Here is a 24655-nt window from a genome sequence, read left to right on the forward strand (position 1 = left end):
GTGGTTCATAGCCGAGATGGCCCCGTGGCTAGAAAATGTGCACCTTAACCAATAATTGTGGGTTCAAACCCAGGAAAACACTACTGAATTTTCATGTGATTTATTTGTGTTTATAATTAATCTCATGTCGGTAATGAAGGAAAACATCTTGAAAAAACCACCAACCCGCATTGGAGCAACGTGATGGTTCCAAACCGTATCCTCATAAGGAAGAGGAGGCTTTAGGCCGACAATGGGAAATGTGTTGTTGCTGTTGTTGTTGGTGCTTCGGCGATTCAAAGGATTGTTAATATTTTTTACAATGCCACATTCTACGAGTGTAAGTCACTTGCCAAGTGACGTAACTGCCAGTGTAAATAGCTGTTAAAATGTATTCTATAAATTATATACAATATGACATTATAGTAGCCAATGTAAAATGTTTTTGAAGTTTAACAATACATTAATCGAACTCTACGTCGCGGTTCGAGTTCACTCCGACAGAATAAGCCCACAGGAAATTGCCTCGTTTCTCAACATCGCACGCGGCTTTTTGATCTTTTTTGCTTCTCCGCAACAATTTAAAGTACAAGGATATTTTATTTATACTAAAATCTTGCAATTTACACTCAACAACCAAAAAATTACATTTATTTAAAAGTTTTTATACGTATTATGCTTTTTAAATTGACGTTATAATTTGTTAATTACTATGAAAAATGAATATTATTAGGTTGGGGAAAAAGTCTTTTCGCATATAGTATGTATGAACTTGTAATAAAATCTCTTTGGCTATACCATTTGTATCTGGCTGGTTTTGGTATCATTAAAAAGTTTTAATTTTAAAGAAGGCACTTCCAAATTCAAAATAGGAATTTGTGTGATTTTCATTTGTTTTTGTTGTTGTTAAAATGAGTGAATCTAAAGAAGAAATTCGATACATTTTAAAATTTTACTATAAAAAAGGTAAAAATGCAACTCAAGCCGCGAAAAAAATTTGTGATGTTTATGGACCTAATGCAGTATCTGTGAGAGTAGCGCAAGTTTGGTTTAAGCGTTTTCAAGCCGGAAATTTTGATATCAAAGATGCATCTCGCTCTAGTCGCCCTGTTACGGACAAAATTGATGCCATTTTTGAAAAAGTGGAGCAAGATCGGCATATTAGTAGTTACGATGTAGCTGAAGAACTGGCAATTGACCACAAAACGGTTTTGACTCATTTGAATAAAGCTGGGTACACAAAAAAGCTCGATATATGGGTGCCTCATGAACTCACTGAAAGAAACCTAATGAACCGTGTACTCATTTGTGATTCTTTATTACGACGTAATGAAACCGAACCATTTTTGAAGAAGCTGATAACTGGTGATGAAAAGTGGATCACATACGACAAGAACGTGCGAAAAAGATCGTGGTCAAAGGCCGGTCAAGCTTCACAGACTGTGGCAAAACCCGGATTAACTCGCAACAAGGTAATGCTGTGTGTATGGTGGGATTGGAAGGGCATCATTCATTATGAGCTGTTACCGCCCGGCAGGACCATCGATTCAGAACTGTATTGCGAACAATTGATGAGATTGAAGCAAGAAATTGAGAGAAAGCGGCCAGAATTGATCAACAGAAGGGGTGTGGTTTTTCACCATGACAACGCTAGACCTCACACATCTTTAGCCACTCAACAAAAATTACGAGAGTTTGGCTGGGAGGTATTAATGTATCCGCCGTATAGTCCTGACCTTGCACCTTCAGATTTTCATCTGTTTCGGTCTCTGCAGAATTCCTTAGTTAGTGTCAGGTTAACATCACGAGAGGACTGCCAAAACCACTTGTCGCAGTTTTTCGATCAGAAGCCCCAAAATTTTTACAGCAATGGGATCATGTCACTACCAACAAGATGGCAAAAAGTTATGGAACAAAATGGCACCTACATACTTTAGTCAAATGTAAATAAACTATAAAAAAAACTTTTTGAATTTTCATATAAAATACGAAGAAACTTTTTCCCCAACCTATTATAAACCCAGTTTTAAGATTTTTACCAGTATAAAGTAGAACACATATTTTCATAGCACTTATATTGTTATATAATATCATTATGATTTATAAAAAAATCAAGTGTTAGACCAGAACTATATTTTAATATAGTAAAGTAACAATCTGTAAATTTCCTACCGCTGGGCTAAGGCCTCCTCTCCTATCAAGGAGAGGGTTTGGAACATATTCCACCACACTGTTCCAATGTGGGTTGGTGGAATGCACATGTGGTAGAATTTCGATAAAATTAGTCATATGCAGGTTTCCTCACGATGTTTTCCCTCACCTTCGAGCACGAGATGAATTATAAACACAATTAAGCACATATATATATAGCGCTGCTTGCCTGGATTCGAACCCGAAATCATCGGTTAAGATGCACGTGTTCTAACCACTGGGCCAACACATCCCATTTTAATATATTCTTACCTTATTAGGAATACTTTAGAAGCTTTTCTAATAATAATAACCTATCAATAGAGTAAAATAGACAAATTCTTCATTAAAAAATCGTCGAAACATCCAACCAGCTATTACGATTTAAAGTAAATCTGTGTAAACCTAGAATTTTCCAGTAAAAAGTAGTGCATCCACTGAATTTTATGTATGCATGCTTAGAACTTTAAAATTGCGCAATCGATTGTGATGTAATTTGTTATATAGCGATTAAAGATGATTTTTAATGTAGGTATAATACATATATTATATAGTAGAAAAACACAGATAATATTACAGCTTTCTAATGTAATGTCGTAAATAAACACTTTTTTGCGCTTACATTGCAAACACAGGCCGAACCCTACGAATAGATCAAAATAATATACTAGAATATTATACACCTTAAAAAGGTCTAGAAAAAAGTCTGCGATAATATATCTCTTAGGGATGGCCCACAATAACAATTTTTATCCTTTTCTTTTTACGAAAAATAGTAGCTTATTTAAGCAGCGATTTAAATTTCGAACCTCAAAAACACTGTGCATTTCATATAAATCAATATGTTCCTTTACAGCACGTAATTTAAATGAATATTTACAAAGATATAACAGATTTAAAAGGTAGAACATAGCGGTTTGTATTGTCTATTGCCAAAACGCTTTGAACGATGTACATAAAGACTTTTTGTAGTGTATTTAGTATCAGCATTGCACTCATGTGAAGCCGGGGTCGGTCGCCAGATTTTAAATAAAAAAAAAACAAATTGTAAGTAATTCGAAGTATTTATTTACAATTATCAAATACAATATTATTTACATTGATTTAGTGCCGTATTATCTACAAACGATCCCTGTACAAAAACATTTTAGGATATGTCTGATATTGACATCCAACAACTTAAACAGTAGCAAATTGAGCTCTTAAAGTCCAAAACTCAATGCAAACAATGTAAGGTAGAGTATTACATTCACAAGAGGAGCGATAAGCGGAGCGGGCGAACGCGGTACTCTTTCATCTGACATAACGCTCGACGCGACAACAACACGACGCCCGCTGGAGCCCTCATTTCTTGTTTCATCTGCCGCTGAAACACTGCTTACCTCTGGTGGAACGCAGTTCGGTAATTTGACCTGCAAAAAATTGTTGTATTAAAGTATTAATTTAGGGCCCAGTAGAACCCGTGGACGGTAGCCAAAGATTGTGGGTGAGACGTGGGAAAGTATTGACAATTTATCTCGTGCTCAATGTGAAGGAACAAATCTCGAAAAACTAAGTATTGGATCAACATAGTTATACGAGTATAAGCACCAAAATATTCATTATAGAGATAAAGAGGAGGGGAAGTCCTTCCATTGGATGATTACTGGCTGTTGCACTTCCTCTAACTTACCTGTGGTTTTGTATAATTGAAAATCGACTCATGGCATCTTCGTGCTTGGTGCGCGAGACATGCAGCGTAGGCAATGGCGTGAGGAATATAGCTTTGCTCCACCACTCCAGCGAATAAAACCGTCGCCATCGGACCTAAGAAAACATGATGCTTTTAACATACATTTTATAGACTTATTCTACAAATATAATATGGAAAGTTATTATAAGAATAAACATGGTAATAGTCGAATTTTAAAAATAGTAGTTCTAATTTTTTTATTCTACAGTTTGGTGATCAAGCCTTAGGGCCTCTGATGGTTAGTGGTCACCACCATCCATAGAAAATTTATAGTCTTTGGTTAGTGAAAAAATAGCAGGACACACACAACAACTGTACAAACAAAATCGCAACTTTCTACGCAATCCAAAATATTTTTGCAAATGTAACAGATTTTTAAACTAACTGCTTTTGCTTGGTTTTTTGCTTTGACTATGTTAACTTTTGGAGCTTCCTGTTAAATTTAACCTGATGGTACGGCAGCACCATCCTAACTCAATCCATTCCGTAGGACACATTTTATACACAGACATACTTTTACTTAACTACATAATAGGTTTTAAAGAAATCAAATTTAGTATTAAATATAACATTTGCAACGGAATTCGTCCTTAGGATCGTATTTTTGGAAAATCCGGAAATAATTCAGCTATTTTCCATCACAAAAATGACTTTACCATAATTTCAATACAAAGTTATGAGGGCTTCATGCCTAGATAAATCTGAAATTAAACTTGACCTTATAAATTCATGAGGATCTATATTCAGAAAGGTCAAGCTGATCTTCAATTATCTGCTACTCCACGTAGCCAGAAATGAATACTTGTAACAAATAAGACTCGTTCGTGAAATCGTTATAAATAATATATTATTTTATTGTAAGAATATTTGAAGGAACTCTTACCTAAGGCGTAAATTGGTACGTCTTCCCCTCCATGTGTCGCCCATTGTCTTGGTACTGCTGCAGCATGAACTGCATCAGCTGGAGTGCTGGTACCATTTAGAGGAAGGGCTCGAGGCTCCGAATGGCCTGGTCCAGTACCATATAATAACGTAGTGTATCTTAAACCATCAATATCTGATACCACTGTATCAGCACCTAAAAACATTCAATAACTTTTAGTATTTAACTTCAATGTTTATATCAAAAATAGATCTACAATTATATTCGTAAAACTAAAGAGTATTAACATTCGAACCTAATATGGGGTGGCCCCTAGGTGTGGCTTGCCCCCCAAAAGTCATTACATGGCCGTGGTCTGCGGTCACGACAATGAGAGTCTCTGCCGGATTTACTTTTTCCAAGGCCGCTAATAACGCCGTTTCCAATTCTAATGTTTCATCGAGTGCTCTGTAGGGATTGTTATAATGATGAGCGTGATCTATTCGTCCACCTAAAAATAAAATAAATACAATAATTATTACGGTCACATTCTTGAATTATTATTCTCAAATAGGATTTTATGTAGATTACAATTGTTAGAAATACCTCTTTATGCTAATACATTTATATTATAATAATATATTTAATAAACTCATATTTTCTTAGTCTATCCGTTTTTATAAAAGTGTAATCGATTTTAGAACGTCATTGGTATGGCCGTATATAATAATACAAGATGTTTTCCTGCGCAAACGAATTATTAAAAAAACAAATGAATCGCGCATGGAACGACATTTAAAAATTATTGTAAAATTCGATTTGTGAACTTCAAGGCTATAATATTTTATAAAAATAAAACCAACAATAAATAAATACTATACATTCTACTGGCGTATTTTTACAATATTACTCATATTTATAAACTGGCATGTAAAATAAATAAATATCATAATTGATGATGAGAATATCATAAGAAATTTCGGGTTGACAGATTGAGTCATGTCAGTTGTCATTGACATTTTAAAAATGGAACGGGTGTTGAGTTTTATTAAAGCTTATCATAACGAGTTTTCCGAACCTTCTAGGAGTAAAAAGAATCCTTTGTCGTTCTTCGTCAATATAGCGAGTGCGGCACGAGTCATGTCTGCTAAAGATGGGTCGTCGGCTTTCACGGCTGTACTAGCAGCTGTACCTTCCTCTGTGTCTAAAACGGCTCCTCTTTCCGCATTAAACTCCATGTGAGAATATTCAAACAGACCTGTGTAGGAAAATAAAATAAAGTTTGTCATAAAATGGAAACATGAATTTAAAATTTGTGTCGTGTACTAAACATTTTTAGTTCAAAAATAATATAACGTCCGACATTGCTGTATATGTGCACAAACATGTATGTATGTACAGTCAGAGTGAGAAAACCTTCGTCAGTTTTCAAATTCATTCCTTCATCAAGTCATACACCCTTAGTACCTTTTAAATCTAAACATCAAATCATTGCGACGCAATATGTCATTCTCAATCGGTAAAGCAGATTATCGCTCATACTGAGCACACGAAAATAGGTCTTAAGGTGACGAACCTTTTTTTACTCCGACTGTACATATTATTTTAGTATGGTTAAATATATTTTTTCTATGTATCTTTATTAAAATCTGTTCATAATCGTTTGATCATGTAATGTTTGATATCAAGTTTTCAAATATTTTTATGGTTTGAAAAATTGGATTGATAAATGTTTGGAGTCAGCTAATTTTTTCTTTAATTAGCGAATAAATAACTGACTCGCCTGCCGTAATACTTGCAAGCGAAATTCATGGTACGATTAAAAGTAACGTATATGTTTACCTAATTAATTTACTACGCTGTTGAGTTAAATGCACGCCGAGCTAGCTGTTTTATTACGAACACAAACGAACGGTATAATGTTTAAAACGATAATCTTATGTTTATAATGATTATGCCCTTGGTGGTAGGGCTTTGTGCAAGCCCTTCTGGGTAGGTACCACATCAGTTATTCTACCGCCAAATAACAGTACTCAGTATTGTTGCGTTCCGGTTTGAAGGGTGAGTGAGCAAGTGTAACTACATGCACAAGAGACATGACATTTTAGTTCCCAAGGTCGGTGGCACATTGAGGATGTAAGGAATTGTAATATTTCTTACAACGTCATTGTCTATGGGCGATGGTGACCAGTTCCCAGGTGGCCCATATGCTCGTCCGCCAAACTATATCAAAAAAAATAAATGTAAAGTCAAAATGCAATTTTTCAGTGCACAGTATATTGTCTATACATCTATACTTTAATATTATAAATGTGAAAGTAATTCTTTCTCTATGTCTGCTCTTTCACGACTAAACCGATGAACAGCATTTTGACAAAATTTGGTTACTTTTTTGCCTGACACATGACAACCAATTCCCTAAAACGTGAGCAAAGGGTCGTTGCGTTACGTTACGACTAGTCGTTGATATTGTAAATGTTAAAGTAAATCTATCTGTCTGACTGTCGCTCTTTCACGACCAAACCAATGATCCGAATTTGATGAAATTTGGTGTGAAGCAAACTTGAACTTTAGGAAAGGACATACGCTTTTTTGCCAAACACATGACCAACTACCTAAAAGAGAGCGAGCCGTGGGCGCCTATGAGTACATTATACAGGTAAAAAAAATATTTGATAGCAGTGATATCGGGACCCAATAGATTATAAGATTTGAAGATCTGTTAAAAAACAATATTTTATTAAAAAGCTATTAAACATCATACTATGATGGACAGAATAAAATTAAACCAAAGACTAACGATATTTAAAAAAAAAAAAACAAAGCGATCTTATAGCTGAAGTAGTGATTTCTTGTGAACTCAGGAAAGTGTTTATAAGACACTTCGGGTAATACCAACATACACATATAAATATGTATGTATAAAAATATAATGTATATTGTATACATGTAAAAGAATACGAAAACATACTTGACATATTTTGAGCCTACAGGCCGTACAGGTGACAAAACATTGGAGTATCTCCCATTTACATCGGCATATAAGATTGTTTCGCGAAAATATTTCTCAGCGAATATTTTTTAATATAAGAACACCCACGTTTCGATATCGTTGAATTTTTAGTTATAAAATTGTTGTTTAACCTTTATATTCCTGTAAATCGAGTTTTGTAAACGAAAAGAAATATATGTATATTAGATGGATATTATATAGCTGGGCCCGCGTCCTTGTACGCTTTTGAATATAACAAAAAAAAAAATTATTGTAGCCTAAGTTGACCCCAATTATATCAGTTATCTGCCAGTGAAAGTCTCATCAAAATCGGTCCAGCCAGAGATTAGCCGGAATAAACAGACAGACATACCGACAGGCGTACAGACGCACAGACCGACAAAAATTGCAAAAAAATGTTATTTTGACGTATGTTCCGTGTACACATATCCATTAAGTAAAAATGGACTATTTCAATATTACAAACAGACACTCCAATTTAATTATATGTATAGATGTATGACAAAATTTCAAGTTGGTCAAAATATTTTTTTTTCAAAATATTCTTTACTCAAGAAGGATTTTACAAACACTTTTGAATCTTCATTTAACAACAATATTAAATGAAGCTACCACCAGTCCGGAAAGTAGATTCTACCGAGATGAACCAGCAAGATACTCATAAGTTATTTTTCGACATTGAAAATACAGTCATATTACTTGATTACAATGATATATGTATGTAATATAATATGTATTGGGACAACTAGAAATCTTTTATAAACATAGTAACTTAATGTGTTAAATAATTATAGGTATTATTCGTGTGTTAAAATTGATTGCTTCTCTAATAACTTAATTCTTTTAAATGGTTTTATTTAATCAAAATAGTTTCACTACAAATAGTACTATCTCTCGAATTTTTTTCGTTCAAAGACAGATTAATATCTTAGATTTTAGTGCTATAAGTAATTTTTACAGATTTGAGCGAATATTAACACCAAAGTGGTTTACGAGAGTTTCTGAGACGAAAAAATTCCATTCCCACTATAAATCTTACGAAATTAAAACTCGCCTCGGATGTTTCTATAGAGACAAAAGCATAACATTGGATTTTTTAAAATCTATTACCGAGAAAATAAAATAAATAATTAAATATTGGACAACATCACATACATTACTCTGATCCCAATGTAAGTAGCTAATGCACTTGTGTTATGGAAAATCAGAAGAAACGACGATACCACAAACGCCCAGATAACAACAAACAACATAGAAAACTAATTAATTTTCTACATCGACTCGGCCGGGAATTAAACCCGGGATATCGGTATAGTACCCATGAAAACCGGTGTATGTACTCGACCACGAAGGTCGTCGAATGCTGTTAATATTTAAAAAAAATCATTTCCTAGGTATTATACTGGATTGAAATCAATCAGGCTTGGTGCCACATCACCAACAACTAATACTGAACGGGAGTCGCTCCCTAAGAAGAAAATACAGTGTTTTGTTAAAAAAAATAATTATTATCCGCAATTTCATCGAAATCCGTAAGCCGTTTTTTGATGAAACGTCAATCGGTCAATGACCTGTCTAGATACAAAAAAATGTTGCTATGTAAACTAATAAATAATCTCTCGAATTAATATAATAGGGATTAACATTTTAATCCCAAGTCGTAAATCCTAAGCATAAATCCGGATAATATCAGGAATAATTTAAAAGGATTTCGCAGTAGACCGCTGTGATTACACAAAAACATGTTCAGTACAAGTCCGGTAACTCAAACATAATAAAAGGCATCAGCGGTGATTACGCGGTCTCATTTAAATAATTATGTACCGAGCAAAAGTGAAAAGTTTGCATCAGATACGATTTATAAGCCGCTATACAATAAATATGACGACGACTCGACCTCCTTGGTTGAGTAATGTGTACACAAGTTTTCATGGGTACACCACTATGAGGTCCCGGGTTCGATTCCCAGCAACTCGATCTAAAAGAGGTTCAATTTCTATGTTGTCTTGGATCTGGGTGTTCGTGTTACCGTCGTTATTTCTGATATTCCATAACTCAAGTGCTTTGGCTACTTACATTGGGATCAGAGTAATGTATGTGATGTCGTCAAATATTTGTTTATTATTATTTATTAAATATAATTTAACCTTGAAATATACTCTCATTGAACATAATGGAGATTAACTACAACTTTAAAGAAGAAACTCTAGGTTTAAAGAACAATTAAATATTAATATTAATAAAAAGTTCGAAATAAGAACACGGAAAATTCATCAAAAATCGATTTAAGCGCTGCACACATTTTAAGCTATTTTGATTCGCTCCGTCCATTTGAACAACCGTCATCCTGAGTTTCTTAACTGTAACAAGTTCTGTACAACTAGTTATCTTCTGACAGTAGTTAAACTGTTTGTTCAGCTGAAGATATTACTTCTTGGCTTTGTTTATCGTAATAAGCATATCTTTATTCAGAGACTTCGCTTTATAATCTTTGATATATTTTATCATAATGTTTTAATATTTAATTGTATTTAAAATTAAAATAATGCAATCTTGTTAGCGCTTTGTATAATATATTTGCAATTATCTTGTGTATCAAATCTTAAAAACGTAGTTGCTTTAATGAGATTTCTATTAGCGATAAGGCTGCTATTGCAAGCTATTTTAGTATCCTCTAGTTTCAGGATATGTATGAGTTACCCTATGTGATCTTCTGTAACACGGATTCCAAAATGTCATGATTATGGGTTAACTTAAAATGTGAATGTGTAGTGACTGATAAGCTTAGAAGGATAGTAGAAAAGAGGACCATCTAAGAAGACATGGTAAAATAGAGTGTGGGAATGTGAGAGATATAGATGTCGACGATCAAGTGACGAATAGAATAAAAAAAAACGAAGACATGCTGTAAAAAAAGTAAAGTAACAGCCTATAAATTACCCACTGCTGGGCTAAGGCGTCCTCTTCCATTAAAGAGAGGGTTTAGAACATATTCCACCACGCTGTTCCAATGCGGTCTGGTGGATTGCACATGTGGCAGAATTTTAATGAAATTAGACACATGCAGGTTTCCTCACGATGTTTTCCTTCACAGCCGAGCACGAGATGAATTATAAATACAAATTAAGCACATATATATAGTGGTACTTGCCTGGGTTTGAACCCGAAATCATCGATTAAGATGCACGCGTTCTAACCACTGGGCCATCTCATGATATACTGTACTGACCCTAAATAAATTGAGACTAAAGTAAAGGAACAAAAATAGAAGACTTTCTGCGCTGATCTCAAATAATAATTTACGGCAAAATCAAGGAAACAAGAATATGTGAAAGCGTTATAAACAATAAAAATCACATTCATAATATGATTTACGTAAAACATGTTATTTTTTGTAATCGAGAACAATAAAAATGTTATCTAATTCAATGTTATAAATATTTAAATTACGAACAACTTTTAGTTACGTATAACCATCACATCATGTTTTATTTTCATTGGACAATTGGCAATATCTAAAAGTCGGGTCGTAAAACCCACAGATGGAGAACCATTTTCATTGGCGGATAGAAAAGCTTTCGATATGCGAAAGGTTTTTAAAACGCATTACATTTTATTGTCTGACGATAGTTACACCGCTTGCGTTGAATTCTAGCTGGCTGACCGTTCCCAGCCAGCAAATATCTGTAGTCATTATTCCACTTACGGAAAATGTCGCATGCTCTGACCAAGCAATGAGCATTATAAAAATTAGCATTTATACTTTTATTCATATTAAAATTGCTATAATCATTGAGATATCAAATTTTTACTTAGTATTAAATTAGTAATAGCGTTAATATTACTCATTTCATATTTATTAACATACAAGTAGTCGCTCGCGGTTTCGATTGCGTTTTAGGGTGTTGGTTGTCATGTGTTAGGCAATAAGTATACTATGTCCTTTCTTGTAGTTCAAGTTTGCTTTATACCAAATTTTATCAAATTCGGTTCAGCAGTTTGGTAGTAAAAGAGCGGTTTGGTAGACAGATAGACAGACAGAGTTAGTTTCACATTTATACTATTAATATAGATGAAGTAAAGTCCTGCAAAGATCCCACCGCTGGTCTGAAGCCTCTTCTGTTTTTTCGGATTATTCCACAGAACTGCTCTAAAGCGAGTTGATAGATACACATGAAACAGATTTTCATCCGACACATGTAACTTTTTGGCGGTCTTTCATCATCCCCAAAAGGAAGATGAATTATAAAAACGGATTAAGCACAATGAATATATCGTAAGGAAACTATCGTAAGGAAACCTGCTTGTGTCTAATTTCATCGAAATTCTGCCACATGTGTATTCCACAAACCCGCATTGGAACAGCATGGTGGAATATGTTCCAAGCCTTCTCCTAAATGGGAGAAGAGGCCTTAGCCCAGCATTGGGAAATTCAGGCCGTAACTTTACTTTTTACTTTATATAATCAACGTGTGCGATTCATGGAACACATGGCCTTGAAAAACAATACCTAAATTAACGTTAAGCCACCCACTTCACCGATGAGGAAACAAAATATAATAAGCTGACCGCACTTATTGTTTAACTGGAAACAAGTACAGCTTAAATTACAACCATAATTATGTGGATACATTTCTGCACCAGTAAATAATGAACAATGCATTATAAAGGAATACATTGTTGCACTTAACAAAAAGAGAGTATTTTACTTAAATGAAAACTGACATCGTTTGTTTAAAACAAAATACCGCGATGAAATACATGAAGTCTCAAAGACAAGGCTTTTACAAACAATACAAGCCAGTACATATCTTACTAGTGGGGAAATTTCTTAAGTTTTATACGTAATGTTGTAAAATATACACTTTTATTTGTATGGAAAGTTTTGTTTTTTTTTTTTACTTAAACCTTTTTTGGTTGAATATCTGCACGAGATGAATTATATAGATTTGTGTATATAATTCATCTAGTGCTCGGCGTTGAAGGAAAACATCGTGCATGTGTCTAATTTCATAGAAATTCTGCCACATGTGTATTCCACCAAACCACATTGGAACAGCGTGGTGAAATGTATTCAAAATCCTTCTCAAAGAGAAAGGAGGCCTTTGCCCAGCAGTGGGACATTTACAGGCTGTTGTTGTTGCCTATAACATGATAGAACATTTATAAGAGATACCTTTTATAAAAACAAATGTTAGAAAGTAACTTGTCTATATCGATGGAATACTTAAAATAATGGTTTATTTTTATATGCCGCCAAAGTTTATCCTCACGAGATACGGTTGAACTGTCTCAAATTCTTTGTCTTTTGTTTAAAATGAATAATTCACCGCTCATTTATTGTTCGAGAACTTATTTTGAATAGTTGGAAACGTTTTCCTATCTCCGTTTAAATTTAAGATCTCTTACGTTCTAAAGGAACTTCAGTATAGTTAATACCTCTTTGTATTTTCTTTTTATTCTCAAGAATATTAAAAAATAACTCTTGTAAAGTCCGAAGAGATATGTAGAGTTTCATGAAAAATCTAATATTTTCCTATTGCGCAATTTTTGTCGTTATAGTGATAAGTTTGTTTGTATAAAATATTTATTCTGGAAATTCTGTTGAATTATGTATACGCTGAGGGTTGCACAAAAATCTAAGGAGCATGGCATGGCATTTAGCTTATAAATTTTTAAAGTAAGAAATAAAAATAATAAATAATAATAGTAACTGCCTGTAAATATCCCACTGTTGGGTTAGGGTCTAGTCTCCCTTTGAGGAGAATTTAGTTGAAACTAGACAAATGCAGTTTTCCTCAGGGTATTTTCTTTTACCATCTAGCTCAAGACAGAATATTAACACTTATTAAGCACATGAAAATTCAGTGATACTTGCCTGAATTTCAACCCACAATCGAATAGCTTAATTAAATGAAAATGAAGATAGGCTTAGGAAAAAGACAGATTTTTGAGCAAAGCAATAACTGAAGCGTGTCTAAGAATTAGTTACATAAAAGTCACCCAGCAAAATGGGTAGCCTTTAAATAAGCCGTAGGCCGAACATTCTTACGGCTAGTCCACTATTCCGAAGGGTGTCACAGTCAAATGGATATACCAAGTGGAAATCGAGATTTCACCGAATAAACAATGAAGCAATTTGACGAAGATGATACAGCTTCTCATACTTACGATAAAGTTGACAAAAAAATAAACCACAGTAAAAAAATAACAATTTCAGTTATGATTTAAAGCGTGAGTTTCTAGATTATCGTTGTTTTATTTTTGTGTCATTCGCTTATTGTGTTTACTATCATTGTTAACGTGAATTCTTTTTAATGTTCTTGCTGTCGCAGGATATTTAATATCAGATTTATTAAGATCCCTTCAAATAAATAATAATTAGTATGAAAATGCAATTGAATTATTTTTTCATTCCAATTTTGAATTCTTTGTTATCTAATAAATATAAAATTTATTTTAATTGCATATATTTTTAGCACATAAAGTGAATATAATATTTAATGAATAAACAAACTGGATTAGTTTGATTTGTCGATTGAATGTTCAAAATTTAATCACTCTAGGTAATTTTATTTTCATATGCAAAATTCGTACTCGTTGTGTCCAAATCGAATATAGTGAATCTGTGAAATAACTAAGATAATATTGTACCTAATCAAAAATATAATTAAAAAAAACTATTAATTCAAATATATAAAACCTTATTTTATAAGACGAAATTATTATTTTACAATTTGTTAATGTTAATATTTCTTCAATATTAAATTAAATAATTTAAAAGGCTGGCAAAATGTTGGCAACAGTACTTATTATCGAACATGCTTTCAATTATAAATTAAAGATAAAAGTTATGATGAAAATAGATAAGAAAATCAATATTTTAAATCTTCATAATTTTAATTTTGATCTACAAGTGCATATCTATGTATATGGAATTTTTTGAAGTGATAACTTCTTATTTCAATAAATCCTTCTTGGGGCAAGGTATCCGTTTTATACTAAAATTCCGCAGAAATTTTTAACTTTGCCATTTCGTAAATTCAAATCGTTTATAAAAATATATTGGTAAAAAAGGCATATTATTCGATACAAGATTTTATAGATGATAAAAAAGCGTGGAGTTATTACCTGTTGACTATTAAGCAGGATATATTAATTTAAATAATGGTACATAACTAACTTGACTTTGTATTTTTTAAATGTTGAAAAAGAGTAACTACTGAATTTCTTGCCGGTTCTTCTTATTAGAATCTACTTTCCGAACCGATGGTAGCTTCAATTAATTGTATAATGACGATTCAAAAGTGCTTGGAAAAGCCTACTTGAATGAAGTTTATTTTGATTTTGATTTTTTTGATTATGAAAGGCTTCGTTACGTAACGCGTTACAGTACCAGTCTGTCAGGCTTCCCTTTCTCTTACGCATACAGCCGCGTTAGATATCACTCTCTCACTCTTACCCACAGCGTTAGTCGTATTTCGGAGAGCTTAACTTATCAATCCTGTCGGTTGTCCCGAATTACACAAGTATACTACGACACAACTTAGATGTAGCATCGGAAAATGCAATGAAACTGATTACTGCCGATTCACACAACCAATAGAAACTATCGCGCTATTCAATGACATTATTCGCTATAGATCCTTGCGTCAGTTTAACCATGTCGACGTGACAAATTAACGAATATATTAGGCCATATAATATTAGGTTGGGGAAAAAGTCTTTTCGCATATAGTATGTATGAACTTGTAATAAAATCTCTTTGGCTATACCATTTGTATCTGGCTGGTTTTGGTATCATTAAAAAGTTTTAATTTTAAAGAAGGCACTTCCAAATTCAAATTAGGAATTTGTGTGATTTTCATTTGTTTTTGTTGTTGTTAAAATGAGTGAATCTAAAGAAGAAATTCGATACCTTTTAAAATTTTACTATAAAAAAGGTAAAAATGCAACTCAAGCCGCGAAAAAAAATTGTGATGTTTATGGACCTAATGCAGTATCTGTGAGAGTAGCGCAAGTTTGGTTTAAGCGTTTTCAAGCCGGAAATTTTGATATCAAAGATTCATCTCGCTCTGGTCGCCCTGTTACGGACAAAATTGATGCCATTTTTGAAAAAGTGGAGCAAGATCGGCATATTAGTAGTTACGATGTAGCTGAAGAACTGGCAATTGACCACAAAACGGTTTTGACTCATTTGAATAAAGCTGGGTACACAAAAAAGCTCGATATATGGGTGCCTCATGAACTCACTGAAAGAAACCTAATGAACCGTGTACTCATTTGTGATTCTTTATTACGACGTAATGAAACCGAACCATTTTTGAAGAAGCTGATAACTGGTGATGAAAAGTGGATCACATACGACAAGAACGTGCGAAAAGATCGTGGTCAAAGGCCGGTCAAGCTTCACAGACTGTGGCAAAACCCGGAATAACTCGCAACAAGGTAATGCTGTGTGTATGGTGGGATTGGAAGGGCATCATTCATTATGAGCTGTTACCGCCCGGCAGGACCATCGATTCAGAACTGTATTGCGAACAATTGATGAGATTGAAGCAAGAAATTGAGAGAAAGCGGCCAGAATTGATCAACAGAAGGGGTGTGGTTTTTCGCCATGACAACGCTAGACCTCACACATCTTTAGCCACTCAACAAAAATTACGAGAGTTTGGCTGGGAGGTATTAATGCATCCGCCGTATAGTCCTGACCTTGCACCTTCAGATTTTCATCTGTTTCGGTCTCTGCAGAATTCCTTAGGCAGTGTCAGGTTAACATCACGAGAGGACTGCCAAAACCACTTGTCGCAGTTTTTCGATCAGAAGCCCCAAAATTTTTACAGCAATGGGATCATGTCACTACCAACAAGATGGCAAAAAGTTATGGAAAAAAATGGCACCTACATACTTTAGTCAAATGTAAATAAACTATAAAAAAAACTTTTTGAATTTAAAATACGAACAAACTTTTTCCCCAGCCAATTATTACAAGTTATTACGTTTGTGTAAAGATCATATTCACGTAGGAAATAAATATTGATAATTTGAGATAGCGTACTTAATTCGGATTTGAACGGTTTTACGATTTATGCCGATGTCACATCTAAGTTGTGTCGTAGGTACTATATTTGTTTATCTTTAGTTCCCGTGCATTTGCCTATTTGTTTGATATATTTTTATGGGATAAAAGCAATTTACGCACTATTCTAGTCTAAAATCAATCTTTGTGTCGGATGTCATTATCATCCGATTAGTAATGATGTAATTGATGATAATCAAACATGATTCCATCCTGATGCAAATATATTATCACGAGATACAATTTAGACAAATCGTTCTGTTCAATGATAGATATTTCTGTACAATATACAACACAGGTTGATAACATTTTTGATTATCTTTTTCACCTTCGTATCACTTACCTAATAAGTAATCAACTGTCCTCGGATCTAACTTAGCTAGTTGTTCCCGCGAGTGTATGTACTGGGCTCGGAGTCGCCTTCTTTTTTTCTCTCTCGCCCAGTCCTCTGCTAGGTTTCTACCATCTAGTCTTCTACCTTCTCTATTTGGATGCTCAGGATCGGGGGTTATCGTTGGTAGGAAGTGACGCCTACCTCCACCCATTATTACCTGTTAAAATTATCATTTTATAAAAATTTACCAACATGACTTTGAAAATTGAAATCAACTTGATCAGTTACTTAAAAACATTAAATAGAATTTAAAGTAATTATAAAAAATACATTAATAAAATAATCATATAGCGCACAAAAAGTGTAGAGCTAATTACTTGTTGTCTTCCAGGCATACATATTATATTATATATGTTTATACTTATAAAAATATATTGAAGTAACATAAATTTCTTTTTCAAATGTTGAAAAAATGTATACTACTATTAGTGGTGACTATTGAATTTCTTGTCGGTTTTTCTCAGAAGGATCTACAGTTTACACTAGTGGTAGCTTCAATTAATATACTTTTTTTAAATATGGTTTATATTTTATTTTGATGAAAGTTTGCTTTGTTTTTTAGAAATTTCTTTAATCTAATCTTTATCGATAGCATATTAATGAGATTGAAAAAATTATCGCTCCGATTAAGCTCGGTTAGCAAAACAAATTATTCTTTAACCTATCTTTGAAAATGTTACAAATATTATCTTAAATATATCATAATATTCATGGTACGAGTATAAAATCTATGATTTGATTTGAAGATAATAATAGAAGTCCTTATTATCCTAAAATACGTATATCCACTTCGAATAGAAAATAGCTAACCGCCCTTTATTCTAATGCCCAAGTGTCAAAACGTAAGTGGGCGATCATAATCCAAGGGAATAGCAACCGACATGTTAGAAAATATTTTTTTTCGTTGAAATTCCAATAGCTTTACACGTTTCAAAACGAAAACTTTAGTGTACTATTGATTATATTTCTTTTACATTTTTACCTTTATCATCGATATATGCCTCCTTATAAGAATTATTATTTAACATTGACTTCATAGTTACGTCACTAAATCACGAACTATAAAAGCATTATATATGTCACCGTAAATTTACAAAATTCGTTAGATTACAATCTGTCTAGTTAGATTGTAAAATGTCGAAAAATGAGTAAGCAGTGAAATATGTTTGCAATTTAACCCATTATTTTTCGTTATATTGTAATATCTCGTTTACAGAGGCAGATTGTAATCTAACGAATTTTGTAATCTTACGGTGACATACAAATATTTTATCGATTCTGCGATCATTGAATCAGAAAGAAAAAAAAAGCATTACACTTTTTGCCATCGTATTTTGAACTGTATTATATGTACAATAGCTTGATTTTATTTTTCATATTATATTTATATTACAAATAATATTAGTTTAATTGCCATTACTTGAGCTAAAAACTTTACTATTGAAAAAAATTCAATCGTGACGTCGAACAATGAACTATTTCATAAAATGCGACCTCAATCCCCTTTTACTTTCCATCTTGTATAGAAAAAAGGTTATTGGAAAAATAATTACCTTACTCTACATCAATAAGCTGCCTCGGCCTTTTCGATTTACACGTATAAAAAATGTTTAACGAATAATGGTAAGGGCAAGCCCTTGTGATATTTCTAATGTATTTTAAATATCTCAACTTTCGGGGAGAGGACTGTTTATCCTTAAGACAGGTTATTTAAATAGCCTAGCTAGGAAAGCCAGTACTTGATCTGTGTTTCTTTTGATGACCGTGTTATAATACATTGTGACTCTTGTCGTAGTTCAACCATGTCACTGTAATATTTTGTATGGAAATAAATTATTATTATTATTATTGATTAAATGTGATCATTTAGAAAGAACTAAAGTAGTCAGAAGCTAGACTACTTAGAGCACTACCTCTACGTAGTCTTTATACAAGCTCTGGAAAGGTATGAAAGGTACCACGATCCAAGACATATACTAGCAACAATCAGCAATACTTCGTGCCTTTATGTTCTGTCTTCAAGAAAGTGAGCCAGTATAATTACTGTCACAGGATATGTTATGGCTTCTAATATCAACAGGATTTGTAGTGAATTTATCTACCCGAGACGAGAATGCCTATATCGAAGCCACCGAGGAGTATCAAATGTTTATTTCAAATTTAAATACATAACATCTTAAAGTCTGAAATACTGCTTAACCCAAAATATTTAACCTCGTCCGTATATATATATCATGTACTATTTAATATTAACCGGACAAAAAACATTATTTTGCTGAGTCATGTTTTACAATACATAAGCATAGGCATACATATAATATAACATTTTATATATATATATATATATATGTACTTATATGCACAATTAATCTATACCTATAATAAAATTTGAGTGTCTTATGACTCTGGTTGTACTCAATGCATATTTATACGGTACAGATACCAAAATAATATTTTTTTACAATTTTGTCTGTCTGTCTGTCTGTTTGTTTCGGGTAATCTCTGGAACCATTTTGACATGACTTTCACTGGCAGATAACTGGTATACTAAGGAGTAACTTAGGCTACAATAACTTTTTTTTTGATTAATTCAAACGCGTACGAGGTCGCGGGCACAGTTAATAATTAATAATATTGACATACATTTATACTTTTTCCAGGCTCATTTTCAACAAGCTGCAAGGCGATATCTTTGCAGTCGCGTCTCACAGTCGGTGGCACACGGCTGTCATCTTCCCAGTACCTCGACGGCGCATGCGCATACAACGCCGCTGGAGTTGCGTGTGTGATACGCGCTGTTGTTACTATACCACTCGATTTACCTGTTATTATAAAATAAATACATTGGAATGCTTCAATACTCTGTATACATTATTCTGATAGAGGTGGTCTGGTACTTGCTTACCAATCCAGCTTATATGTTTCAAGCCACATTTTAAAACATATCAAACATAATGCACGAGAAGAATTGGGATTCGTTTGAACTTCCATGCTTATATAATCAAACAAAACTAAATCTTACACGTGTAACATAACATAGTTTACAGTCGTACGTAAAGAACGAATATAGGATGTTAAGACGACGACGAAAAAGTTTTGCTTGGTAGAGTTAGGTGCAAGCCCATCCGGGTAGGCATTACCCAAACTTCATAAAGGTATTGTTCCGGTTTGAAGGTTAGATGAGTATTAGTTTGCATGGATGGTAGCGAATTAGCGAAATATTTTCCAATACCAGTGATCGCTTACCATCAGGTATAATCAATATGTAATCAATAATAGAAGGACAAAAATCATGATTATATCCGAATAATATATCTATTTTAATTAAACCATATATAAAACCCACAACGCTACAGATATTTTTTTTTTCTTTAAGAAACGAGGAACAACATAATATTGTACTAAATTATATTCTTCAAAAAACTACCAACATTATTACTAATAATATTTTAAGTCGTACTCACCAGCTTCGTGGGCCCAATCGATCAGCGAAGTAACTTTGGAATTGATAGCAGAAGCGCAGTTATTGAAACGGCCTCCAGCGTCGAGGCCTAAGGTTTCATATCGAGCTTTCACTCCACATAAGAGGGCCGTTGCACAGGCGGATGATTCTCCCGTTTGCGCGTCAATATTGTAGGTCTAATGTCATACAAACGAAATAACTTGAAAAGGGTTAATTCAGCACATCTGTGATTATACGCAGTCTTATTATTTTCAAGATGATCATTTTACCTTAAATAAAACAAATAATGCCAAATATTATTACACGCTAAGACATAAGGATTGATATTGGTTGTTTTATCTTAATCTTTCTAAGTAACAAGGAAATAAATACATTTGTTATTTATTTTATCTTTACTGATGTTATAAAAGTGAAAGTTATTCTGTCTGTCTGTTTGTATGTCGTTCTTTCATTAACAAACCACTGAATTTAATTTAATGAAATTTGGTGTGAAGCAAACTTGATCTTCAAGGAAGGGCATTGGTAATTTTTTTTGCCTGGCACGTGACAACTAATCTAAACAACTAGTCAAAATATAAAATAAAATGTCGACCTCCGTGGTCGAGTGGTGTGTACAAAGGTTTTCATGGGGACGTCACTCCGAGGTACCGAGTTCGATTCCCGGCCGAGTCAATGTAGATTATCATAAATTTTCTATGTTATTTTGAGTCTGGGTGTTTGTGTTTGTTACTTCTGATTTTCCATACCACAAGTGCTACTTACATTGGGATCAGAGTAATTTATATGATGTTGTTTCATATGTTATATTTATTTAAAAAAAAAAATACACTTGACTCTTATTTAGCCCCAATTTCAGAACATAAAGCAATACACGCGCAACACTTAAATCTTCATTAAGGACTGGCGTCGAGCGTAAATAACGCTTCATTTATAATTAAGCTATAACATAGTGATAATAGCTTCTATTTTTACAAGACTACGTTATATATGACATAGTCCAAACATCCTGACACCGTAGTCCATAGCCTCCAAAGATAACACTATCTGTTAACTTAGTTTTAATTAAGTTGGGCAAAACGCCATGTGTCCTTTCATGATCTCGTCGGTCTATCCGTATAATATAATTATACTCGACGATTTGTTTAGATTAGAAATTAGCGAGGGTTCAAAGAGCGAAGTTACACTTTAATCTTAGAAACTGGACGTAACTAGCTAAATTACTATGGCTTAGAAGTTTTAATTGTAAGGTCAGTACGTTTGACGTTGTCTTTATATATTTCGATTATATATTTAACTCACACAATCTTAAAGATGAGCACTACTTAAATATTTGATAAGTTTTATCGTAAAAAAAAAACAATACGAAAAACACATACCTTTTTAATAAAATAAGTACTAAAATATGAAATATTATAATTAATAAAAAATATATTACTTTACAAAATGCTTCATTTTAAAGTATAGCACCTAGCCTTATTGTCTACACTGGTGACAGGAGTGTTGGTTCGTTTTTTGCCCAGAGGATCGGAATTGCGATTCAACGGAAAATTCTGCTAGCAATCTTGCCACCATTCCACGCGGTCAAGATTTATACAGTAACTAGTTTTAGATCATATTTGTATATATTTAAGAACTTAACGTTAATATATATTAAAACTTTTTAGACAAACCTTTGCAAGAGCAACTGCAGGAAAAGTGTCCCAGACTAGGTCCGCGTCTTCCCCTGACTGACCTCTCCGCTGTCCGCGCAAAATCCTCGCCGCTGTTGCTGTCGTTAAGCTCATACCGTCACCAACGACTAATATTACGTTCCTGTACAGATGATATTATACATTGATAACTATATCCATGAAAGAAAAAAAAGGGATTTTTTGACGTACATTATCGTGTGACATCAAGTCTCAAGATTATCTATATTTACGGTAATTAAAAGTCTTTGAGTAATTTTTTTTTTCAATAATATTTATAAATTTCCTTGAATTAAATACATTTATATTTTTTTAAATAAAAAAAATGTTTCTTTGTCATTACCTCTTAAAACAATTACGATAATACAATAATTGTTATATAGAATAAACTTCAAAATAACATAACATAGCGGTTAGTTACCAGATATATATTAATATGATAATCTAAATAATCGAGTTGTTGAAAATAATTATTAGACCGAAATATTGAATTCAACGTTTATTAAGAGTTAATACTTTATGAAATAAAGGACCAACTATTAATAAATTATTTCAATCGTATTGTTATCATAATCTCTCCTCGCAAGCACAGTAACAGAGAACAAAGTAGGCGTTTTTTTATTTTAGCGAACACAGCTGGAGCCACTGTTTATTTTAATAATTGCATTATTTGAGTAAAAATAATAAAACAAGACCTAAATCCTCTTTTAATCTAAGGGAATGGAGAAAATTCAAACACAATGACACTAAAAAAAACTCTTAAACTAAATAAAAATACACAATTTACTCACAATTAATTATTATTGCAAGAAATTTATACTAATATAATAAATGTGAAAGAAACTCTGTCTGCCTGTATGTTTGTCGCTCTTTCATGGCCAAGCCGCTGAATCGAATATGATGAAATTCGATATGAAACTGACTGAACGCCAAAAAAGGACATACATAGTAGAAGCCGGGGGCGCAAATTAGTTATCAATGGTAAAAAAAGTAAAGTAACTTTCTGTAAATTTCTCACTGCTGGGTTAAAGCCTCTTCTCCCATTGAGAAGAGCGTTTGGAACATATTTCACTACGCTGTTCCAATGCGGGTTGGTGGAATGCACAAGTGGCAGAATTTTGATGAAATTAGACACATGCAGGTTTCCTCACGATGTTTTCCTTCACCGCCGAGCACGAGATGAATTATAAACACAAATTAAGCACATACAAATATATAGTGGTGCTTGCCTGGGTTCTAACCACTGAGCCATCTTGGCAAATTACTAATGGATATTAGTAATTTCTGTTAGGAGAGATGAGAATATGTCCAATAATTATACGTAAACTACTTATACCAGTATTGGGAGCAATAATAGTCGTAAGAACTGAGATCAAAGTTCCGAATTTCACATCGCTAAGCGGCCCGTATACCGTAAACTATTGAAGCTTAAGTTATGCAAACTCTACGTGTGGTGTTAAAATATTCTAATCGGAGTTCAAAGTTGGTACCGTGAAAATGTATTAGATATTTCTATGAATTTACGACTTCCACTATATATAATATAATGCATTTGATCAGGAAATTATATATATAAACCACATGACAGTTTAGAAAAGATTTTTCGAGACTTCATTTAACCAAACGTTTGTTTTTAAAAAAAAGGGATTTTGTTTTAAATTGACATATTTCTTCGTCTTTAACATTAATTGTATTTAGTTTAAAAGCAACAGTATAACCTAAGTTCATAAAGCGTTGAGTTATCTAAGCCACATAGCTAATTATATTTCACAAATTTATGGGTTAAAAACAGTCAAGTTACTTATTTATTTTTATTTTCTAAGCAATCAATATATTTTTTTTATGAAATAGGTTGGCGGACGAACATATGGGCCACCTGATGGTAAGTGGTTACCATCACCCATAGACAATGACGCTGTAAGAAATATTAACTATTCTTTACACCGTCAATGCGCTATTAACCTTGGTACGTTTTTTAATTCGAGTAAGACTACTTCAGGAGGGTAGATGGCGCTTTGCTCTGTCAACAGCTGTTTTTGCGAGCTCCGTAACGAAAGTTAAAATAAAAATAGTAAAAAGTGGTAATAAGATCTAAAAAGTATAGTAATTAAGAAGAATAGTACTGAAAACTAATGTAATTAAATATAAATCCGTAATAACCAACGAATACCCGGCATAACAACAAAGATAAGTGATTGAAATAGTGCGAAATATTAGGAAGAATCAAGAAATATACAAAAATTAACGTAAGAAAA

At 33.2% G+C, this 24655-nt stretch overlaps 1 protein-coding gene across 1 annotated transcript in view; it reads right to left on the bottom strand.

Moving 5' to 3' along the window:
- Positions 1 to 3214: 3214 nt before the first annotated feature.
- Positions 3215 to 24655, bottom strand: part of LOC124543770 (alkaline phosphatase-like) — a 28536-nt gene continuing 7095 nt past the window's right edge. The window contains exons 3-11 of the mRNA XM_047122070.1: positions 22383 to 22524; positions 20714 to 20888; positions 19893 to 20071; positions 17199 to 17406; positions 5842 to 6021; positions 5080 to 5274; positions 4785 to 4979; positions 3842 to 3975; positions 3215 to 3581 (exon numbers count right to left, since the gene is read on the bottom strand). Coding sequence (XP_046978026.1) covers positions 3372 to 3581; positions 3842 to 3975; positions 4785 to 4979; positions 5080 to 5274; positions 5842 to 6021; positions 17199 to 17406; positions 19893 to 20071; positions 20714 to 20888; positions 22383 to 22524 — 1618 coding nt within the window. The 3' untranslated portion in view covers positions 3215 to 3371. The remainder of the gene's footprint in view (positions 3582 to 3841; positions 3976 to 4784; positions 4980 to 5079; positions 5275 to 5841; positions 6022 to 17198; positions 17407 to 19892; positions 20072 to 20713; positions 20889 to 22382; positions 22525 to 24655) is intronic.

The sequence above is a fragment of the Vanessa cardui genome, chromosome 3, assembly GCF_905220365.1.
Source record: "Vanessa cardui chromosome 3, ilVanCard2.1, whole genome shotgun sequence".
In the NCBI taxonomy this organism is placed as follows: Eukaryota; Metazoa; Arthropoda; class Insecta; order Lepidoptera; family Nymphalidae; genus Vanessa; species Vanessa cardui.